Source organism: Ovis aries, chromosome 18 (genome assembly GCF_016772045.2).
Source record: "Ovis aries strain OAR_USU_Benz2616 breed Rambouillet chromosome 18, ARS-UI_Ramb_v3.0, whole genome shotgun sequence".
NCBI lineage: Eukaryota > Metazoa > Chordata > Mammalia > Artiodactyla > Bovidae > Ovis > Ovis aries.
The window spans coordinates 15,313,075-15,337,923 of record NC_056071.1 but is presented as its reverse complement, the minus strand read 5'-3'; the positions used below and the strand labels follow the sequence as shown (position 1 = coordinate 15,337,923).

The following is a 24,849-nucleotide window of genomic DNA, read 5'->3' as shown; positions in this document are numbered from 1 at the left end:
TCAATACATGGCAAAATCCTAAGATGAATAAAGCCTAGGTCCTAAGCACAAAATGAGAGCTTCACTATTTAGAAGAGTCTGCAGGCATGCTCAGTTGCTCAGTTGTGTCCAACTCTTTGAGACCTCAGGGACTGCAGTTTGCCAGGCTTCTCTAACTATAGGATTTTCCAGGCAAGAAAACTGGAGCAGGTTGCCATTTCCTACTCGAGGGAATCTTGCCAACCCAGGGATTGAATCTGCCTCTTCTGCACTGGCAAGTGGATTCTTTACAACCAAGCCACCTGAGAAGCCCCCTTAGAAGAGCCTATATTCCATAAATGTCAATACAGGTTCCAAGGAAAAAGAGGTCCATAATCTGGGAAACACTGGTTTCAATCAATTAAATCCTGTTAAATAGATTTTGGAAGGAAGTAAAGGGAGAGAATAGCAGCTTTATTACATAATATACATTATAAAATTATTTAACATAATAGGGCTTCCCTAGTGGCACACATGGTAAAGAATTCACTTGCAATGCAGGAGACCTGGATTTGATCTCTGGGTCAGGAAGATCCTCTGGAAAAGGGAATGGCTACCCACTCCAGTATTCTTGTCTAGAGAATTCCATGGTCAGAGGGGCCTGGCAGGCTACAGTACATGGGGTTGCAAAGAGTCAGACATGACTGAACAACTAATTTATTATATATAATATATCATTTATTATTAAAATACACATGATGTAAAATCCACTCATTAGAGTAAATGATTTCATTAAATTTGTAGAGTTGTGCAACAACCATCACTATAACCCAGTTTTTGAATATTCCCAACACTCGCCTTTCCTGAAATTTACTTACAGTTACTCCCTTCTCCCATCTCTGGCCTCAGGTAACCACTTATCTGCTTTCTGTCTCAATAAATTTGCCAGTATGCTTCTGGAGATCAGTGGAAAAATAACTCCAGAAAGAATGAAGAGATGGAGCCAAAGCAAAAAAAAAAAAAAAACACCCAGTTGTGGATATGACTGGTGATGGAAGTCAAGTACGATACTGTAAAGAGCAATATTGCATAGGAACCAGGAATGTTAGGACAATGAATCAAGGCAAATTGAAAGTGGTCCAACAGGGGATGGCAAGAGTGAACATTGGTGTTTTAGGAATCAGTGAACTAAAATGGACTGGAATGGGTGAATATTACTCAGATGACCATTATATCTACTACTGTGGGCAAGAATCCCTTAGAAGAAATGAAGTACCCATCATAGTCAACAAGAGTCTGAAATGCAGTACTTGGATGCAGTCTCAAAAATGACAGAATGATCTCTGTTCGTTTCCAAAGCAATCCACTCAATGTCACAGTAATCCAAGTCTATGCCCTGACCAGTAATGCTGAAGAAGCTGAAGTTCAATGGTTCTATGAAGACCTACAAGACCTTCTAGAACTAACACCCCCCAAAAGATGTCCTTTTCATTCTAGGGGACTGGAATGCAAAAGTAGGAAATCAAGAAACACCCGGAGTAACAGGCAGATTTGGCCTTGGAGTAAGGAATGAAGCAGGGCAAAGGCTGACAGAGTTTTGCCAAGAGATGCACCGGTCATAGCAAACACCCTCTTCCAACAACACAGGAGAAGACTCTGCACATGGACATCACCAGATGGTCAACACTGAAATCGGATGATTATATTCTTTGCAGCCAAAGATGGAAAAGCTCTATGCAGTCAGCAAAAACAAGACTGGGAGCTGACTGTGGCTCAGATCATGAACTCCTTATTGCCAAATTCAGACTTAAATTGAAGAAAGTAGGGAAAACCACTAGACCATTCAGGTATGACCTAAATCAAATCCCTTATGATTATACAGTGGAAGTGAGAAATAGATTCAAGGGATTAGATCTGATAGACAGAGTTCCTGAAGAACTATGGATAGAGGTTTGTGACATTGTACAGGAGGCAGTGATCAAGGCCATCCTCAAGAAAAAGAAATGCAAAAAGGCTAAATGGTCATCTGAGTAGGTCTTACAAATAGTTGTGAAAAGAAAAAGGTTGAAAGGCAAAGGAGAAAAGGAAAGATATACCCATTTGAATGCAGGGTTCCAAAGAATAGCAAGGAGAGATAAGAAAGCCTTCCTCAGCAATCAATGCAAAGAAATAGAGGAAAACAGTAGAATGGGAAAAACTAGAGATCTCTTCAAGAAAATTAGAGATATCAAGGGAACATTTCATGCAAAGATGGGCACAAAAATGAACAGAAATGGTATGGACCTAACAGAAGAAGAAGATATTAAGAAGAGATGGCAAGAATGCACAGAAGAACTATATAGAAAAGATCCTCACAACCCAGATAACCATGATGGTGTGATCACTCACCTAGAGCCAGACATCCAGGAATGTGAAGTCAAGTGGGCCTTAGGAAACATCACTACAAACAAAGCTAGTGGAAGCGATGGAATTCCAGTTGAGCTATTTCAAATTCTGAAAGATGATGCTGTGAAGGTGCTGCACTCAATACGCCAGCAAATTTGGAAAACTCAGCAGTGGCCATGGGACTGGAAAAAGTCAGTTTTCATCCCAATCCCAAAGAAAGACAATGCCAAAGAATGCTCAAACTACCTACAGCACAATTGCACTCATCTCACACCTTAGCAAAGAAATGTTCAAAATTTTCCAGGCCAGACTTCAACAGTACATGAACCGTGAGCTTCCAGATGTTCAAGCTGGATTTAGAAAAGGCAGAGGAACCAGAGATCAAATTGCCAACATCCCTTGGATCATGGAAAAAGCAAGAGAGTTCCAGAAAAACATCTACTTCTGCTTTATTGACTATGCCAAAGCTTTTGACTGTGTGGATCACAACAAACTGTGGGAAATTCTGAAAGAGATGGGAATACCAGACCACCTGGCCTGCCTCCTGAGAAATCTATATACAGGTCAAGAAGCAACAGTTAGAACTGGACATGAATGACAGACTGGTTCCAAATCGAGAAAGGAGTACGTCAAGGCTGTATATTGTCATCCTGCTTGTTTAACTTATATGCAGAGTACATCATGAGAAATGCTGGACTGGATGAAGCACAAGCTGGACTCAAGTTTGCCAAGAGAAATATCAATAACCTCAGATATGCAAATGATACTGCCTTATGGCACAAAGTGAAGAAGAACTAAAGAGCCTCTTGATGAAAGTGAAAGAGGAGAGTGAAAAATTGGCTTAAAATTCAACATTCAGAAAACTAGATCATGGCATGCGGTCCCATCACTTCATGGCAAATAGATGGGGAAACAATGGAAACAGTGACAGACTTAATTTTTCTGGACTCCAAAGTCACTGCAGATGGTGACTGCAGCCATGAAATTAAAAGACACTTACTCCTTGGAATAAAAGCTACGACCAACCTAGATAGCATATTCAAAAGCAGAGACTTAGTTTGCAAACAAAGGGCCATCCAGTCAAAGCTATGGTTTTTCTAGTATTCATGCATGGATATGAGAGTTGAACTATAAAGAAAGCTGAGCGTTGTAGAATTGATGCTTTTGAATTGTGGTGTTGGAGAAGACTCTTGAGAGTCCCTTGGACTGCAAGGATATCCAACCAGTCAATCCTAAAGAAAATCAGTCCTAATTATTCATTGGAAGGACTGATGCTGAAGCTGAAACTCCAATACTTTGGCCACCTGATGAGAAGAACTGACTCATTGGAAAAGACCCTGATGCTGGGAAAGATTAAAGGCAGGAGAAGAAGGGGATGTCAGAGGATGAACTGGTTGGCTGGCATCACCGACTCAATGGGCATGAGTTTGATCAAGCTCCGGGAGTTGGTGATGGACAGGGAAGCCTGGCATGCTGCAGTCCATGGGGTCTCAAAGAGCTGGACATGACTGAGCAATTGAACTGAACTGAAATTTGCCCATTCTGGAGATTTCATATAATGGAGTCACATAGTACATGGCCCTTTGTGTTTGCTTTCTTTTAATTAACATAATGTTTCTGAGGTTCCTCCATGTTGCAATATGTGCCAGTAGAGCTTTTCTTCTTTTCTTTCTGGTTATTATTCCGTTGCATTGATAGACTACCTTCTGTTCTTTCCTCATTAGTTGATGGACATTTGTATTGTTCCCAGTTTGGGACTATTATAAATTATTTTGTTTTTGTTTTTTTTTTAACATTCATGTATTAGTCTTTTGTGGGCATTATGTCTTAACTTCTCTTGGGTAGATTATTAGGATGGAATCAACAGGTTGTTTGGTAAGCATATGTTGAACATTTTAAGAAACTGCCAAACTGTTTTCCAAAGTGGCCGAATCATTTTTCATTCCTACCAGCAATGTATGAGTGTTCCAGTTCATCACAAAGAAGCTAACACTTGCCGTCATTTGTCTGTTGATTGGAGCAAATCTGATCTGTGTGTTGTGGTAGCTCATTGTGGTCTGAAATGGATTTTTATGCAGGTCTTCTCACAGCTTTTAACATAGCCATGTGAATTACTAGTCTCTGAAAGAAAATGGTGAATAGAGTATACACAACGTTTCCTAAACTCAATTTCTCTTGAAATTCTTTTTTCCCTTAAATGAGCATATTAAAAGGCCTAATGTTCTGCAGAACACATTTTGGGAAGCATTACATCATTTGATTGTAATATTTTTAGCTTTGTTCTCTGTGATATTTAATTACGAGCAAGTGTTTACCACACGATGATTTTAAATCAGGTGGCATAGATGCAGAGGTTAATAGAATGGAAGAGTTAAAGGAGGATGCTTAAGAGATTTGTGCTGGGCCGTTTTTGAGAAGCAGTGGCTTCCCTGAATAACTAAATGTCAGTTTGTTTTTCTCTGTACTTGGTTCCCCAGCCCAGTCCAGATGGGCCTCAGATCTCAAGTGGAGTTCAGCAAAGCTCAAGCTGAGATCCTGGCTACATTTTCCTTATCAATGCTCAGATAATAATCATAACAACAACAACAATGATAATAATTCAAATTTATGTTGACCACATCTGTGCCAGGCACTGTGCTAAGCAGTCTTCAGGAATTATCTTCTCAAATCCCCAGTGTGGGTACTAGTATTGCGGCCACTTTACAGATGAGTAAACTGAGGCACAGAGTGACCAGTAGCTTGCACACAGGTGGCAGGAAGTGGCAGAGTCAGGATCTGAACCTGGGGCGTTGACACTCGGGCTGTGTTCTTGAACCACTCTGCTATATATCCTGCATGCATGCTTGCTAAGTTGCTTCAGTTGTGTTTGACTCTGTGAGACCCTAGGGATTGTAGCTCACCGGGTTCCTCTGTCCATGTGATTTCCCAGGCAAGAATACTGGAGTGGGTGGCCATTTTCTTTTCCAGGGGATCTTCCCAACCCAGGGATCGAACCTGTATCTTTTGTATCTCCTGCATTGGTAGGTGGGTTCTTTACCACTTGGGCCACCTGAGAAGCCTGGTATATATCCTACCACTTTCCTGGTGGCTCAGCTGGTAGAAACTGCAGTGTGGGAGACCTGAGTTTGATCCCTGGGTTAGGAAGATCCCCTGGAGAAGGGAATGGCTATCCACTGCAGCATTCTGGCCTGCAGAATTCCATGGACTGTATAGTTCACGGGGTCACAAAGAGTCAGACACGACTGAGTGAGTGACTTTCATTTCACCTTCCAAAAAGGCAGATCAGCCTGAAAGAAGATTTTTGCTTGTCTTAACTGCACAGCAGTTGTAGGATTTCCAGTCCAGAATTCGCCTCCCTAGAGTCATCATCATCCCAGTTCCCCTTGCTGCTCCTTCTCATCTGCCAGGAAACGTATCACTCGTTCTCCTGAGAATGTCTCCTTGTGTTTATCCTTCTCTTCCTGTCTGAAGGCCACCTCCTTTGTCCAGGCCTAACCTGACCTCTGGGCTATTCACACACACACACACACACACACACACACGAAAACCTCTACCTGGTTTCGTTGTCTCCGGGTTTTCACTTAAAAATCAGGATTTGCATCCCCACCAGCAACATCTTTCCAGATTCCCGCTCGACACAACACACCACTCTTACTCACTTCAACAACCACCTTCAAGGCTCCTTTTGTTCCAAGGATAATTCCCAGTCCCTGAGCAGGGCATTCAGACTGGCTGCTATTTACTCCCCAGTCTATCTCCCATGATTGCCCCTTTTGGATCCTCTGCAGGGGGCGGGTGCTTCTTTGCTGCCAGAACAAGTGAAGCCATGCCTAACTCTGTGCCTTTGCTTCTCCCTGTCCTCCAGCCCGCAGCACCTTCTTCTCTGTTGTTTGCTCTCTGAGCGCTTTCCTGCCCTTGGAAGGCCCCTAACCTCTAGGATGCTATTTCGGCAGAACTTAGCCTATGGTGATCTCTCCCTTCTCTGAATCCCCTGAGAGAACTGCAACCTGGGACATTGGTCATCTGTCCAACCTCTTCAGCCTCAGTCTTATTTATTGTAAACTGAGTATAAAAACAGCCCCTGCTTCATAGGGTTCTTGCCCTGGTTGGAAGATACTACAAAACTTAGCACTGTACCTGGGTCAAAGCCACAGAGCATCCAATAAATGAAAGATAATGTTGTTGATAATCAAGATTGTCATTTTCATGATGCATGGTGCTTTGTGTTGTTTCACTGTCTCGTGAGGGGTAGACCTCTTGAGAGTGGGAATCAAGGCATGTCATACCTAGTGCACTGCCTTAAGCACCAAGGATCCTGGGGGATGTTTGTTGAGAATGGGCAGACAATCTTGAACCTGGGAATCAGAAGCTCAGTGTCAATCCTAGCTCTGTAGGCAACGCCATGTGTGACCTTGAGTTGGCCCTTTGGACTCCCAGTTTCTTCCACTGTGCGTCATCCCTAACATGCTCTTTGAGGCTGGCTTCAATTCCAAGCCCTGATAATGATTCTCTGTGTTACTTTGGGCACATTCTTGAACCCTCTTAGCCCTGAGTGTCTTCATCTGTGAGATGGCGAGGATAGCAGCGCCTCTTTATTGGCCGTGAGGATAAGGAGATAATGCTGGTAGCATGCTTATCTCGATAGCTGCCCTTCTGGTTGTTTTAGTATCGCTGTTTAGCTGATAAAGACTAGACTTGCTAATGTTTTCGAATGGATGTATTTCCTGGTGTTGCCATGATGAAGCACTGTAAATTGAATGGCTTAAGCAAAGAAGTTGATGGTTTCAAAGTGCCACAGTCTAGAAATCCAAAGTCAAGGTGTTGGTTTTGATCAGTCCTGATGAGGGGGGTTGGTTCCTTCTGAGGGGGGTTGGCCCCTTCTGAGGGCTGTGAGCCATGTCTTTCTCCTACCTTCTGGTGGCCTCAGGCATCCCTTGTCTTGTCAGTGGTACCCTTCCTGCGTCTCTGCAGCATCTTCTCTATGCGTGTCTGTCTCCACATCTAGATTTCCCCCTTTTATAAGGTCACTGGTCATCTTGGATTAGCGGCCACCCTAATGACCTGACTTTAACTTGATTACCTCTGTAACAATGTAGCTCCTAAAAAGGTCATATTATGAGGTTCTGGAAGTTAGGGTTTCAGTATACCATTTTTTCCCAAGTCAACCTGTAACAGAGAAAATGACTAATTATTGTATTCTCTAGAAAATACTTTGCTGAGAAAATGAGTTGGCATTTCTCAATGAAAGGGGAGAAAACCCATCACACTTGACAGTGAGTCTTCCCGACTCCACGACCCCTGATGTTCACCACGGTCCATTTAACTGGATATGATGAGAGGAATTCGTTTTGACAAAGATCTGCTTCTTTCCACAAAGTGAGTCCCAGGACCTTCGGCCCCAGTGGCATTTGCCGCACGTGCTTCTGGAATTGCACAGCTATCATTTTTGGTTCATGACATTTTTGCAGAACCCCCAGGATGGAAATAGCACACCAGATCTCAGGCAGTTGGCATCCTCTCTCCATTTTTTATAGCACTCTGCTAAGCTCTCATGCTGTTTACGTGTGATTTATATTCCTCCTGTGGTCCTAAACAGATATAATAAAAACAGATTAAGAATATTAATTTGACATGGTTCAGTCTGGCATGGGCTAATACAAATTTATTTATCTGTCAGATAAAGGTACAGGCACAGTTTTCTTCTCTTTCTGATCATTGTAGGAATCAGGGATAAAGGATATGGTGCGTTTAGCACAGTTCCTGGTGCCCAGGGGACATCATTAAATGGTGGTTGCAGATCTTGTGAGCACAGGGTTATAGGGACATGATTAGGACAGAGTCTGCTGGGCTTCCCCAGTGGCTCAAATGGTAAAGAATCTACCTGCACCGTGGGAGACCCGGTTCCATCCCCGGGTTGAGAAGATACCCTGGAGAAGGGAATGGTTACCCACTCCAGTATTGTTGTCTTGAGAATTCCATGGGTAGAGGAGTCTGGCAGGCTACAGTCCATGGGGTTGCAAAGAGTCAGGCATAACTGAGCGATGGAGCATGCGTACATGCACGCAATAATGTTTCACTGCTGGGCATGGAAATCAACAGATGGACCCAGTGATTGGAACTGGGATACAAGATAAGGTCTCGGGTCTGACAATACTGGGCCCTGGTTTCCAGAATTGGAGCTAGGAATAAAAAAGAGCAAAATAGCATCTGTTTAAATAGGGTTGCTCTACTAGAAATGGATAACCAACAAAGTCCTACTGTATAGCATGGGGAAACCTGCTCAGTGTTATGTGGCAGCTGGATGGGAGAGGAGTTTGGGGGAGAATGGATGCATTTGTGTATATGGATAGTCCCTTTCCTGTCCACCTGAAACCATCATAATATTGTTAATCAGCTATACTCCAGTGTAAAATAAAAAGTTTTAAAAAAGCTTAAAAAGTGCTTACCAAGCGAGTTTGACACTATCCTGAGCACTTTATGCACAACCTCATGAGTTAAGTACTATTGATTATCTCCAGTTTACAGATGAGAACATCGAGGCTCAGAAACATGTGCACTATCACACTGCCACTATGTGGCAGGATGGAATTTCAGACACAAGCCAGCAACTATTCTTACCCATTTTAAGGCAAGTGCAAGGACATCAGAGTAGCCCTGGAACCACAACGCTGAGTATCAAAAGTAAGCTGAGCCTTGGGAAAAATGGTCCTAGATATTTCTTAGCCATACATTTCTAGGTATAAAATTGCACAGACACTTCTTGACAGTTAGAAAAGCTGGTCTTCTCATAACAGAAGCTGAACTGTAATAAACCTGCCCTGTTGCCAAAAGCTTGATTAATTCTAACAGAAAATCCATAACATAAGATCATCTTGTATTGAAAAACTTCTTGCCCACCTTACATTTCATTCTTGTATTAATATAAGACTTGACCCCTCTCATGGGTTAATCAATGCTTCCAAGGGCTCTCTGACCACTGTTCTTTCTCACTGATTTGAGGCTTATTCATTTGATATGAATCTGATGTCTAATCAAGATGTCCTCCACATTACACATGAAACCTTGGCACTAATAAATATATTTGTTCAATTCTGAGAGTAACTTGCTAGAATTTCTACATTTCATAACACTCTTTCCTTTCTTTCACTCCAGAGCATAACCTTCAGTGGCAGAACAAATCAGGCCAGTCAGCAAGCTGCCAAGCCCTGTGGGCTCCTTGTCAAGGAGAACAGCTGGACCCATTTCTAATCAACGTTCAACACAACACCTTTGGATTGCCAAAGGAGACCAGGCCAGACTTTGAAACTTTTCAAAGACTTCCAGTAGCCACTGAATGCAAAAAGACAAAGGGTGTCACATTCACCCAAGGAGTCTACATTTAAACGTCTGTACCTAGCATGGATGATGGTTATTGAGACAGCCCAAACCTCTATCGCAGTGAAAGGAATATAGCTCACGAGGCAAGCAGGCAGTCCCAGAACCGAGGAATGGATGACTACAAGTATCAGGACCACTATGAGGGCTATGCCCCCGGTGATGGCTACTATCGTGGCAACGAGTCCAATCCAGAAGAGGATGCGCAGAGTGACGTTACAGAAGGCCACGATGAGGAAGACGAGATCTACGAGGGCGAGTACCAGGGCATCCCTCACCCAGATGACGTCAAGGCCAAGCAGGCCAAGATGGCGCCCTCCCGGGCAGATGGTCTCCGGGGCCAGGCAGACCTGCAGGCCGAGCGGATGGAAGACGAGGAGCAGCTGGCGCACCAGTACGAGACCATCATTGATGAGTGTGGCCATGGGCGCTTCCAGTGGACCCTCTTTTTCGTTTTGGGTTTGGCCCTGATGGCTGATGGGGTGGAAGTGTTCGTGGTGAGTTTTGCCCTGCCCAGTGCCGAGAAGGACATGTGTCTCTCTAGTTCCAAGAAAGGAATGCTTGGTAAGTAGAAGTTTTCAGAGCTCATTCTCTTTGTGGCGTGAAAATCTGAAGCGGGAAAGAGCGGTATAATTTGTATAGCACCTGTCACTCTTGGGCGTCTTAAATCTGCCATAATGTCCTTGCAGCACTATCATTTTACATCCGTTTTGTCATGAAGGTGTTTGTATCTCAGAGACTTTAATAGGCACAGGCTTACAAAGCTGATAGATATTGGAGCTTAGGTTCCTACTGAGAACTGTCTGACTTTCAAGACTTTAGTTCTTTTCTCCAAGTATTTTTTTTTTTAAATTGAAGTACAGCTGATGTACAGTATTATATAAGTTACAGGCGTACAATATAGGGATTCACAAATTTTAAAGGTTATACTTCCTTCTCCTCCCTGAGAGTCTGATTTCTCTCTTCTTTATATTAAGTCATCTTCCATATCCAAATAACAAATTCGTTTTGTGTGTGTGCGTGTCTCTTCCACTCAGTGCTCCTCTCTGACTTTCCAGAATCCGTTAGCATCTGCTCCTGGTTTCTCTTGTATATAAGTGTTAGTGGGCCGAATGCCCGTGTGTCTTGGCGGTAAATGCTGGGCTGAGCCACCCGCTGAGCCCCTTCAGGCTGTTGGGAGCCACACTGTGAGGCACAGATGGAGTCCGTGGGACGGAGGACGGGAGCTTGGCAAATCCTTGATGAGACTAGCACCATCAGAGCCAGACTTCAGATCTCAGGGCTTGAGGCACAGAGAATTTTGTGAAGTTAGAGAGAGTGTGGGCATAAATAGTGTGGCATAGAAGAGATTCATCGAAATATAGACAAGGGCTTGTCTTGGTCATTAAATGTCCTACAAAACATATTCATTCTCTAAATTCACCATCCATACAGTTGATTGTTTAGCAAATGTACAGTTTCAGAGAACTTACCGTGAGTCAGGTTCTTACTCGAGACTGAGACACTTTAATTGTTATGACCCTCAAGAACTCAAAATCCGTCCAGCAGTTTAGTTGACTCAGCAAATATTTCTTGTTTGTGTACCATGTTTTAGTCTTTCTGCTCCAGCCCTGGAGAAAAAAATATTGAACAATGTAGATGTTGTCCTTGCCTCTCAAAGAACTTATGTAAAGTAGGACAGACAGACACTAACAGAGAATTATTTGATTATGGTAAGGATGCATGCTTTCAAACATTCTGTGCCACTCTGGCCCCACTGCTTGCTTTAGAGCAGGGACTGACAAACATTTTCTCTACAGGTCTAGATGGTCTCTGTTGCCACTACTCAACTCTGCCTCTAGCACAAAAGAGGCCATAGACAATATGCAAACAAACAGGCACAACTGTGTTCCAATAAAACTTTATTTAGAAAAATGTAGCAGGCTGAATTTAGCCTATGGGTTATAGTTCACTGGCCCCTGATTTACAGCCACAATAAATAGGACTAGGATAAAAAAATGGAGAAAACATCTGCATAAAGAACTATCCCTGGAGGCTTTTAAAAATGGTTTTATAGACTCACAGATGTAGTAAATAGATTTGTGGTTGCCAAAGGGAAGTGGGGGTAGGGGGAGGGAAGGAATGGGAGTCTGGGATTAGCAGAGGCAAACTGTTATATGTAGGATGGATACATCGTAAGGTCATACAAGGAACTATATTCAATATTCTGTGATAAGCTGTAATGGAAAATAATATGAAAAATACCTATCTATATTTAGAGAGACCTATACATCTGAATCACTTTGCTGAACAGAAGAATTTATGCAACATTGTGAATCAGCTATACTTCAATAAAACTTTTTAAAAAGAAGCATACAGGCCACTATCCCTAATGAATATAAATGTGAAAAAAAAAAATCAGCCTTAAAGAAGAAGTAAATTCTAACACAAGCTACAACATGGATGAAATGAGTTACACTAAGTGGAATAAACCACACACACCCACGTTTTTTATTTATTCCTGTTTAATTAAAGTTAAAGGGACCTTTAAAATTATGAGATCTCTGTCAGGTATGGCTATCAGGGAACCAAAAGAGACCAAGTATATATAAACAAAAGAAATGACTCAAGAAGCAAGATGTCACCCAGAGTTTTTTTTTATTGTTTAAAAATTTTGCTGTCTCTTCAAGTTTCAACAGACTTTTTAAAAAGGGCAAAAACCAAAATGAATCCCAACCCCCTGACCAAACAAAACTGTTGCCTGTTGATCTAAACATTCCCAAGACCATTAATTTGTTTTGTGGAACAAAACAGGTTTCGACTGAAACCCTGGATTCCTATTAGTCCAAATTGGCATGTCAGTAATGACTTCATGCCCTCTTGGTCTCTCCACTACCCTGGTACCCGACAACCTCATTAACAGCCGGCTCGCAGGGCAAATGCTGGGAATTGAGGAAACATGGTCCCAATCTGGAGACTCGACATTGTCAAGTTTTGCTTTCAGTGTTTACGATGAAGATGCTATGACTCAGCCCAAGAGGGGCAGGCAGACCCCTGACAGAGATGGACTCCCGTATGTGCCTGGGGGGCCCCCTTAACGGGTCCAGGGAGGTGGGTGACTGGAGAGTCTCATCAGGCTGGCTTCGCTATGCATTTTCTCATGTCAGCTGCAGAGTCACCATGGTGCTTATAGGAATTTTGGTCCCATTTGTACATATCAGGAAGCAGACTCAGTGAGCTGTATTCGATGGCACATAGTAATTGCTGGAGCTGGACTTTCAACCCAGGTTTTTCTGATTTTAGGATCTGTGCTGATTCTGCTACACCATACAGCCTTTCTTTCATGCATGGTCTTTAGGAAGGAGGTCATGCCATGGGGAAGACTTCTCTCCAGTCATCAGGCACCCCATAGGGTACCTGAACACCATGAATTTCTTCCAACAGAGAGGTAGCATGGTGTGGGGAACGTTGCCAGTGTGGACACTGGTGTCTGTCAACAAGGTTTTGGCAACTGGCTTTGTCATTTATCTTTCCTGGCAAGTGACCTTGGGCAAGTCATCACTTCTTTAATGATCAATTTTTCCTATATATGGAATAGGGTAATGATACATCTGTTGCAAGGATTATATGAGATAAAGCTGGTAAGCCCCCTGCCCACTAAACTACTGTTAGTTCTTGTTACTTTGTATTATTACAGCCTCCCTGCAGCATTTATAGTGAGTTTCAGTTCCCTGGTGGCTCGGTGGTAAAGAACCTGCCTGCCAAGGCAGGAGATGCAGGAGACACAGGTTCGATCCCTGGGCTGGAAATATCCCCTGGAGAAGGAAATGGCAACCCACTCCAGTACTCTTGCCTGGGAAATCCCATGGACAGAGGAGCCTGGTGGACTACAGTCCATGGGGTTGAGAAGAGTCAGACATGACTGAAGCAACTTAGCACAGTTGTACTGAGATCATGGAACAGCCTGGACCCTGCAGCCACGTGGACCCGGCCTCCTCCGATTCTTAGGAGAATGACTTTGGGAATTACTTAGCTACTCTGTACTCAGTTTCCTTCTCTGCAAAATGGAGCCGCTAAAGATATCTCACGTCATAGGATTTTTGAGGACTAAATGAGTTTAATGCATTTAACTTGCCTGAGATGGTGGCTGCCCATTATAGGTGCTCAAGATATTTTAATTATTATTGCTAAGGTTGTTTCTTTCTTTACTTATTTTTTAAAATATTAATTTATTTATTTTAATTGGAGGCTAATTACTTTACAATATTGTATTGGTTTTGCCATACATCAACATGAATCTGCCACAAGTATACACGTGTTCCCCATCCTGAACCCCCCTCCCTCCTCCCTCCCTGTACCATCCCTCTGGGTCATCCCAGTGCACCAGCCCCAAGCATCCAGTATCATGCATTGAACCTGAGCTGGCGACTCGTTTCATATATGATATTATACATGTTTCAATGCTATTCTCCCAAATCATCCCACCCTCTCCCTCTCCCACAGAGTCCAAAAGGCTGTTCTACACATTCTAAGCAATAATTGTGCTTAGTTGCTCAGTTGTGTCCAACTCTTTGTGACCCGATGGACTGTAGCCTGCCAGGCTCCTCTGTCCGTGGGGTTTATTTATTATTTATTTGGAATGCTCTGGGTCTTAGTTGAGACTTGAGGGATTTTCTCTGTGGCACACAGGGTCTTCCATCTTCCTGGGGGCACGTGGGATCTTTAGCTGTGGCATGTGAGATCTTGTTCTCCTACCAGGAATCAAACCCAGGCCTCCCTTCATTGGGAGAGCAGAGTCTTACCCAGTGGACCACCAAGGAAGTCCCTGTGGAGGCTGCTGTCATTACTAAGTGGATTGCTTGATCACGGTGACTCACCCAAATTCAGGACTCGATTTTCTCAGGTGCCATCGCGAGTTCCTTTCACCCAAGATTATTAATAGTAGGTTTTGAAGGTCAAGCTTCCCTACCGAGGCTGGTGAAAAGACCTTTTCTTTCAGGTGCTAAGCTAGTTCTTTCTTTCCCCTCCCTGGTGTTTTTTCGTAAGACAATTTTTTAGAGCAGTTTCAGATTCACAGACAAATTGAGAGGAAGGTGTTCAGATATTTTGCTTAAGTCCCTGCCCCTACATATGTATAGTTTCCTCCTATTATCCATATCCTCTTCCAGAGTGTACATTGTTACAACTGATGAACCTACATTGACACATCTTATTCACCCAAAGTCCATTGTTTATTTTGATTAATACCTTAGGGTGCAATCTTGGTGTGATACATTCAATGAGCTGGACAAATGTATAATGATACATAGCCGTCATTATAGTGTCTTACAGAGTATTTTCACTGCCTTAAAAATTCCTCGTGTTCCACCTATTCATCCCTTCCCTCTTCCCCAATTTCTGGAAACCACTGATTTTTTTTTCTTTTACTGTCTTCATAAGGTTTTGCCTTTTCCAGAATTTCGTACAATTGGGCTCATATAGTATGTAGCCATTTCAAATTGGCTTCTTTTGCTCAGTAATATGCATGCAAGTTTCCTCCCTGTCTTAGGATGGATTGATAGCAAATGCCTTTCTAGGGTTGAATAATATTCCATTATTTGTATGTACCACAGTTTTATTTATCCATTCGCCTACCAAAGGGCATCTTGGTTGCTTCCAAGCTTTGACAGTTGTGAATAAAGCTGCTATAAATGTCCATGTGCAGGTTTTTGTATGGATAGTTAGTTTTCAGCTCCTTTGGGTATCAGGGTGTGTGATTGCTGGATTGTATGGGAAGAATGAGTTTGGTTTTGTAAGAGACTGCCAAACTGTCTCCTAAAGGGGCTGTACCATTTTGCATTCCCAGCAGCGTGTATAAGAGCTTCTGTTGCTCCACATCCTCAGCAGTATATGCTGTCTTCAGCGTTCTGGATTTGGTCATTCTAATAGGTGTGATGTGGTATCTTGCTGTTTTAGCTCGCATTACTCTGATGACCTATGATGTGGAGCATCATTCCCTATACTCATTTGCTATCTGTATACCTTCTGTATGGCTTCCTGTGGCTCAATGGTAAAGAACCCACCTACCAATGAAGGAGACATGGGTTCAGTCCCTGGGTTGAGAAGATCCCCTGGAAGAGGAAATGGCAACCCTCTCCAGGATTCTTGTCTGGGAAATCCTATGGTACAGAGGAGCCTGGTGGGCTACACAGTCCATGGGGTCACAAAAGTGTCAGACATGACTTAGTGACTAAACAAGTATACCTTCTTTGGTGAAGTGTCTATTAAGGTCTTTGAAAGTGAAAGTCGCTTAGTCGTGTCCGACTCTGTGTGACCCCATGGACTGTAGTCCGACGAGCTCCTCTGTCCATGGAATTCTCCAAGCAAGAATACTGGAGTTGTTAAGTTAGGTTTTTTACTTCCTTATTGTTGAGTTTTAAGAGTTCTTTGTAGTTTTTGGATAACTGTCTCTTATCAGATGTCTTTTGCAAATATTTTCTATCAGTCTGTGAGCTGTCTTCTCATTCTCTTAACTCTCTTGTTATTTAAAAAAAAAAAAAAGACTGGAGTTGCCTGTGGTCTAGTGGTTAGGATTCAGTATTTTCACTGCCCTGGCCCGAGTTCAATTCCTGGTGGGGGAACTGAAATCTCTCAAGCCATGTAGTTGGGCCAAAACAGAAAAAGGAAAAAAGACACTGAAAGTGATGCCTCTAGACTTGACCCTAGTTAATGTTCCAGGAAAAGAATTCAGAGGGAGAACTCCTCCCACTCCCAAATTCAGACCTCAAATTGTGAACTATTTTGTTATTTTTCTTCCTGGAAATGGATGAATCCATTCAGAAGATAAAAGAAGCATCCCTAGGCCATGTAACAAAAATATCTAGGTGCTGCTGTGCCGCTTTGCTGAGCTTTTAAAAAGATGAAAGGTGAACCCTTCCTTCAAGGGTTGTGTTTTAGTGGGTCACATCTAAAACTGTCTCATTTGGGGAAGAAAAAGCCCCATGAAAAATGTTAGCATTCAAGGTTCAGCCCTGTTCTTTTTCTTTTCTTTTTTTTTTTTTCACAGTTTCAGCAGTTGTTTCTTTTTTTTAAAATTTATTTTCAATTGAAGGATAATTACAACATTGTGTTGGTTTCAGCCATACAACAACATGGATCAGCCATAGGTGTACAAGAGTCCTCTCTCTCTTGAACCTCCTTCCCACCCCCTCCCACCCCTCTAGGTTGTCACAGAGCCCCAGTTTGAGTTCCCTGAGTCATACAGCAAATTCCTGCTGGCTGTCTATTTTACATATGGTACTGTATATGTTTCCATGGTAATCTCCCGTTCCTCCCACCCTCTCCTTCCTCCCCCTACCTGCCATGTGTACAAGTCTGTTCTCTGTGGCTGCGTCTCCATGGCTGCCCTGCAAATCGGTTCATCAGTACCATCTTTCTAGATTCCATATATATGTGTGTTAATAGACGATATTTGTTTTTCTTCAGCCCTTTCTCTTATGAAGCGGTTAGTCCCCTTTAAGACAGGAAGAATGCATTCATCTGTTAATTAAATTCGTTATTCTTATTTTTAGAAGGATCCCTGAACATTTCCATGTAGTATTCCCTCGTGGCAATGCAAGGCGGGCAGGTCCCAGCACTCAGTGTGCTTTGCTCTAATGGTGACGAGAAACATGGAATACCAAACAGCACTTTGCAGTTAGGCAATGCTGTGTTCAGATGTGAAGGAAACAGACAGTGTAAGGGACAGAACCTGAGGCTGGCAGGTTGTAGAGTCAAGTGGCCTGTTTTTACATCTGCTCTTCTGTTCCGTGGCTGTGTGTCCTTGTGCTGATTTTGGAGTCTTCTTCTCAAAGACTTCCATGATTTTAGGTGGTTGATGAATGAGTCTATACTTCTTTTTAATCCCTTTTAGTTACTATTTATGTATTTTCTGGTTATATATAGGGGAAAAATCATTTAAAAAGACTTGAAGATAGGAAGTTAAGGACTAGCTGGCATGACATTTTCTTTTTCAAATGACATCCAATTGTTGCCATCTCTAATCCTTATTTCCTTACAGCTAGGACAGTACTTATTCATGACACACGAAACAAACCGACAGAGTCCTTCTCTGCCTGACTTTGGTAAATTACCACCCAGGTTTTCCCATAATTGTAAAAATACTCCTTAAGCTGGAACTGTGGGTGATTCCCACCTTCATGCTGATCCGAAGAAAGAGAGCTCTGTCTTCAGGCCACAGTTCCACCTTTGCCTTCAGAATCTGGATTTCCTAAAAGGGCCTAGTTGCTCTGTGGGTACTTTATTGGCTGTTAGCTTTTCTTGCGATCAGCAGTGGGAAGGCTCAGGGAGTCCTACAGCTTCAGACAGTGAATTAGAACCTAATAGGGGACCCCTGGGGCTTGATGTCTGTATGAGCTAAGGGAGGACATGGAGCAATGTCAGAAGGAGTGGGTTCATTAGAATAAACTGTGCACTGAATTTCCATTGCGGCTCAGAGATGGATGTATTACTCTACTGTCACAAAAGATTATCCTTTAATTGTTTTATATGCAAATTCACAGTGAGCATCAGGGCAGAACACTTGATTTATGAGCCGCTTTATCTTTAGCCCTGAATTCAGAGTGTCAGTTCCTGAAAGGAGAGGCCGCCTATACCCTAGAGCCTGGCACACAGCATGTGCTCAATAAGTGCTTACTTAGTATCATGGAAACTGACACTCTTGATGGTGAAATCCACCACTAGGAATTCTCATATAATCTTTTTGTGTTTGATTGTATCAGTTGTTTTTATGATTTTTTTAGATCATGGGGTTCTTTAGAATAGAAAGGAAACCAAGCGCTCCCTTAACAGAGTCCACACTGATTGCCATGTTTAGGAAGGTGGGCTTGATTGCACAGTCAATGGAAGAGCTTTTAATGGAGAGCTATTAAATGACTTTGAGGAAGAGAGTGACAAGCTGGTTTAAGATGATGACTCTACTCCAGTGATTTTGGTACTGGGCGTGGTTCTAGGGGAACAGAATCTTAAGGATATGTTTACTGAATTGATTCTGGAACTTCTGGAATCAGCCCTGTGATCCAGTTAGATTGGAAGGCAACACTGACTCTATTTCCATGGCAAAGAGAGCACTTCTGTGTTTACAGCATGAGGTGGCCATAGGGATATACAAAATTTCATTGGATATTCCTGTTCAGATACTTAAAAGAGATAAGGATCTGGGTCACCACTTTTGTTAGACTAACATTTTTGTCAAATTAATGAGTATGAGATTGGCTGGTTGCTCCTAATGTCATTGACAAAGTGGGAAAAGAAATGAATGAACTCAGGGCTCAAATTCCCAGCACCAAGCACTGCATAAGTGACTCCAGATCTTCTGTGTCTGCCCTGAAGGAGATGTTTACCTCCTGAGACTGCTGACAACCAAACCCAGAATCTCATCCTCTAAGTGACTGAATTACAAGTGCAGGGTTGAATTCCCAGCCTCACAGAATGTCTACTGTTGATAGGCAAGAAATGAGATCCTGGAAGTTGCATGGGGATGTATGGGAAGACCCCGATGAAGCTGAGGGCACTGAACTCCTAAAGTTTGATGAGTCTTCTTCACCAGTAGAAGCAGCCTCTCCATCTGGGTTAACCCTGCTTTGATGAGGAAGCTGTAATTGCCTCCCTTGTGGCAGTTGCCTTGCGAGACATTGTTGATTCTCCTGAGGACCTCAACCCCCTCTTTTCCTCTGGACTTGTATAACTAGACTCAAGTTGCTGCAGGTCCCTAAAAGTGAGGGTCAAAATGAGACCCATGAAGAAGTCTTTGCATTGCATGCACGCTCAGTCATGTCCTGACCTTTTGTGATCCCATGGACTGTACCCATGGATTTCCCAGGCAAGAATACTGGAGTGGCTTGCCATTTCCTTCTCCAGGGGATCTTCCTGAGCCAAGGATTGAACCTGTGTCTCCTGCATTGGCAGGCAAGTTCTTTACAACTGAGCCACCTGGGAAGCCTATGAGGAGGTCTGTTACACTGCAAAAGAACTACTTGGTTTTCTAATTTACACAGAAGTTCAGGAAACACTTGTGGGAATGGATATTAAGGGTGTCGGGTAATGGGGAAGGAAAATAAAATTGAATCGGGCTGCATTAATTGATAATGGACCTGCTAAACAGAAAAATTCAACATTTAATATTGAAGACTGAGGAGTTGAAAAGGGCTCTACCGGTTTGGTTAGTTGGGTGGCTAAAACATGGACCAGACGCTGGCTCACAGTGTATGAACTTGAGTGCCAGACCTGCCTAGGCTTCATGTAGAGGAAGAGATTCAAAGGCTTAGGGAGATTGGAATGGTAGAACGGATTTGTCATTTAAAACCTATGCACCCATCTTGGGAGGGTCCACAGCATATATTTTTTACTGTGTCTATGAGAAATAAATTTGTGAGGCCACCTCCTAACATTCTTGAAGAGCTCTATGATCACTCTTATTTTTTTTTTTATAAGATAAGCCATCTTTTTTAAAATTTGGTTTTTAGTTTCTTGGTTGTGCCGGGCCTCTGTTGCTGTGTGTTGGCTTTCTCTAGTTGCAGTGAGTGGGGCTGCTCTTCCGCGTGGGCCTCTCACTGTGGTGGCCTCTCTTGCTGCGGAGCACGGGCTCTGGCGGCAGGGGCTACAGTAGCTGCGGCACGCACACTCAGCAGTTGTGGCGCATGGATGCGTTCTTCCGTGGCAGGTGGAATCTTTCCCTGCCAGGGGTCAAACCTGTGTCCCCTGCATTGGCAGGGGATTCTTACCCATGGGGGAAGTCCTCTGTGATCACTCTTAAATGCAAGCCAGACCTCAGAGTGGGGACTTGAGCCACTGCAGTGAGGAAGTAAGTGCAGGGGGAGTAACTGGACCCTGGGTGGCAGGGGTCAAGGGGCAGCACTTAACCACCAAAGTCAAGGAGGATGTGCTTGCTGTAATGCACCACAGAGTCAAAACAGTGACCGGAATAGCCCGACTCTTGGAGACTGAGGTATTCCCAGAAGTGAAATACATAGGAAGCTTGCTGAATTCTTGTTTGATCTGTATAAACAGAAAGATTCCAGGTCAAGGGAGCAAAAGTCTAACCTGTCTCAAAAAAATGGTCACAGTTCCTCAGTCATTTCCCAGGTTTGAGCCAGTTGATAAGCCCCAAATCCGTGAATGAAGGGGAAGCTGGGTCTCCTTAAAGAAAGGATCACAGTACCCTTGCCCCAAATTTATACTGGTTAATCTTTCTCCCAGTTTCTCCCAGGGGACTTCTGGCTTTCTGCCAGGATGATTGTGCATTGGGGAAAAGGAAATAATCAGACCTTTTGAGGATTATGGGATCTGGACTGACACTAATTCTAGGAGATTCAGAACATCACGGTGGTCTATCAGTCAGACTAGGAAGTCAGGTGGTCAATGCAGTTTTGGCTCAGGTCCATCTCACAGTGGGCTTGGTAGGACCCCAAATCTACTCTGTGGCTATTTCCCCAGTTCTGGAATGTCTAATGGGAGGAGATATGTTTAGCAACTAGCAAAATCCCCACGTTGATGAAGAATGAATTGTCAGATGGGAGAGCTGGCTGAAGGTTATTGGAATAGTCCAAGGGGAAATATGCAATTCCTGGACTGTTATGTAGAGGAAATAGTAGAGGCCGTTTGAGTGTTTTGAAAAATTGAGATTTTTATGTGGAGCTTTAAAATATTTCTGCTGTAAACATCAGTTTTTCTTATTTAATTTATTCAAGGAAGAAAACAGATGACTTATGCAATGAAGACAAGCTCTCTTAACTTCAAGAGTTTTACATTTTTACACAGCTGGTTGTGTTTATTATAATAAGATCAGTGAATTCATAATCAGAGGGTTGACTATTACAAAGCTAGTGAGTAAATTCAATTTTCTGTAACAAACATACAATGAAGAAAAACAGTTTCCTCTAAAACCAACCAACCCACCAGCTAATCAACCAACCCCAAAATCAGCATCATAATTTCAAGATGAAAAGTAATTTCACAGTTAACCATTGGGGGTTAAGAAAACCCTTGCAAAGAGAAGGTCTTGAAACAAAATCATCATCTTCATGATGTCGGCTACATGTTAAGTATGGATTTAGCTTTGAGTGAGGCACTTTTCCCACTTGTCTCTGCTATTTTGTGTGTGTGTGTGTGTGTGCTTTTCAACTAAGTCCTACATCAAAGGATAGAGCCTACCTCAGTCTGAAAACACTTGTGTCAACAACTGCTAATTATTAACTACTTGTTCAAATTTACAGATCCTGGATTTCTACTCTGATTTTAATCAAGATTGAATCAAAGCTATTTGGGTTTCTGTGTGTGTTTTACTTTTACATGGAGTAAATAGCATTGTATAAAGAAAGAGGGAGAAGAAATAGGAGAGAAAGGGCAAGAGGGGAAGGGGAAGGAGGGGAGGGGGCGGAGGGAGACTAGGAGGAATCCTTAGCTCTCAGGGCCGTTGGGAGAACTGAGTGAGAGTAGTAAAGAACCCTCCTGCCAATGCAGGGGGCATTAGAGACACGGGTTCGATCCCTGGGTCAGGAAGATCCCCTGGAGGAGGGTGTGACAACCCACTCCAATATTTTTGCCTGGAGAATCCCATGGGCAGAGGAGCCTGGGGGACTACAGTCCATAGGGTCACATAGAATTAGACACGACTGAAGTGACTTACCATGCCACTGTGCTGACTGTCCAGCTCAGGGTCTGCACACAGTATGTAATCAATTAGTACTCATTCTGTTCTTGTGATCCATCTCCCACAGACGATGTTCTGCTTCTAACTTGTTTGAACTTTTACTGTAGCAAAGATGTCTCAGTACATTCTGTCTACACAGCTTACAGAACATCTTTGGCCATGAGTCCTTCAAAGATTTGAAGGACTTTTTTTTTTTTTCCTCCACTGTTGTAAGCACACTCCTCAAGATCTAAATAAAAGATGTTTGCTAACTAATGGTTTACTAATTTTTGGAATAAAAATATGATCTTTATTAATTTATATGGATTCCTCTATATTTGCCCCTACCACGGAAAACTTTAATGAACTAGAAAAAGTCCACTGAGCTCTAAATCCACGTTTGTCATTGTTTTTCAGTCTCTGACTCATGTCCAACTCTTTGTGATCCCACGGACTGCGGCACTCCAGGCTCCCCTGTCCCTCACTGTCTCCTGGAGTTTGCTTAAATTCACGTCCGTTCCATCAGTGAGGCTCTCATACCCTCTCATCCTCTGCTGCCCTCTTCTCCTTTTGGCTTCAATCTTTCCCAGCATCAGGATCTTTTTCAATGAGTCTGCTCTTCACATGAGCTGGCCAAAGTACTGGAGCTTCAGCTTAACTCACAGACTTGAAAATATAATCTTCAGATCGTGGAAAATACAGCAGGAATGAGTGGGAGAAATCCTGAACTAGGAATGGAGGGCAAGTTGCAGGGTCAGGCATGGGCTGGATTTATACACATAATACATACATATACATATACCTAGCCCACTCTGTACAAGTGTGTGTATTGTTGCTGTTTACTTGCTAAGTCACGCCCATCTCTTTTCGACCCCCTGGACTGTAGCCCGCCAGGCTCCTCTATCTATGGCATTTCCTGGGCAAGAATACTAGGTTGGGATGCCATTTCCTTCTCCAGGGGATCTTCCCAACCCAGGGATCAAACCTGTGCCTCCTGTATGGCAAGCAGATTCTCTACCACTGACCCACCAGAGAAGCTCCAAGCATGCGTGTGTATATATATATATATATATATATATATATATATAACTAGTAACTAAAAATGACTCCAGATATTGCAAAATGTCCCCTGGGGGCATGAGATCACCTCCAGTTGAGAACCAGTGCTCCAGGTGAGTGGTTCTGGCCTCTGTCTGCCCTTTTGCATCACCTGAAGAGCTGTTAGAAAAAAGCAACCAAGCCCTGTCCTAGAATAATGCTGTCAGAGTCTCTGTGGGTGAGGTGTGGCAGAGCATTTGGGGATCACCGTCAGTGGTCTGGCGATTGTGTTGTGCAGCCAGCATAGAGAATTAGGCAGTTGACCCAGAGACTCAGGGTCAGCAGGAGCTGCTGGTCGTCAGGGTTTGCGCTTACTGTGCTGTGTAGGACTTCTCCCCAGATGGCTTCCTTCTTGTGTCCATGGGGATGGATGGGATGTTTGCACACACCTTGACCAGCAGGAAAAAAAAATGGGGCTGTACCCAAAGACCTTGCTTACATTTGCACAGTGCTTCAGGGGTTATCAGTGATTTTCACAGATACTCACATCTGATCTTTAAATGACACTGTGAGGTGATCAGAGTGGTAATCCCCAGTTTACGGGGTGAGGGAACTGCTGCTTGGAGACCGTAAGTGATACATGTGGTTGCTAAGGTAGGCCTCTTGTCCTGTGTCGTCACTCACTGCCGCTCGTGTTCACTATGGGGGACTTTCTAGCAATGAGGTTGGAAGGTTTATTTTCTCACATATGGATTTCTTCATAGAAAACAAAGAACTGATGCTAAAGGGTCCATTATTTCCCAGTGTTGATGCAAACTCTGTTACCCTTCTTTTAAATTAAAAGCAAACTACAATAATCATGCTACTACCACCAGCAATACTTACAATCTGATAAACTCTTTTGTACTGGAATGCGTGGATGCTCAGCCATGTCCAACTCTTTGCAACCTCATGGACTGTAGCCCACCAGGCTCCTCTGTCCATGGGATTTTCCAGGCAAGAATACTGGAGTGGGTTGCCATTTCCTTCTCCAGGGGAATCTTCCTGATCCAGGGATCAAAGCTGGGTCTCCTGTATTGCAGGAAGATTCTTTGCCAACTGAGCCACCAGGGAGTTACCATGTGATGAACTTTTTTATACTGTGTGTTAAGTTGCTTCAGTCCTGCCTGACTGTTTGTGACCCTATGGACTGTAGCCCGCCAGGCTCCTCTGTCCATGGGATTTCCCAGGCAAGAATGTCGGAGTGGTTGCCATTTCCTCCTCCAGGGATCTTCCCCACCTGGGGACTGAACCCGTGTCTCTCATGTCTCCTACATTGGCAGGTGGGTTCTTTACTACCAGCGCCAGCTCTTTCATACTAAGTATTTTAAGTATGACATTTCTGATGCTTGGAACAACCGACAAAGGAAGCATTCTTTTCATCCTTTTAAACAAAACTTTAAAAAAAA

General features: G+C 43.2%; 1 protein-coding gene across 5 annotated transcripts in view; it reads left to right on the top strand.

The window, feature by feature from the left end:
• SV2B (synaptic vesicle glycoprotein 2B) overlaps nt 1-24,849 on the top strand; it is a 243,612-nt gene that overhangs the window by 137,061 nt on the left and 81,702 nt on the right. For all 5 annotated transcript variants that reach the window (XM_060401999.1, XM_012098413.4, XM_060402000.1 and 2 more), the window contains exon 2: nt 9,496-10,281. In XM_060401999.1, coding sequence (XP_060257982.1) covers nt 9,831-10,281 — 451 coding nt within the window. In that variant the 5' untranslated portion in view covers nt 9,496-9,830. The remainder of the gene's footprint in view (nt 1-9,495; nt 10,282-24,849) is intronic.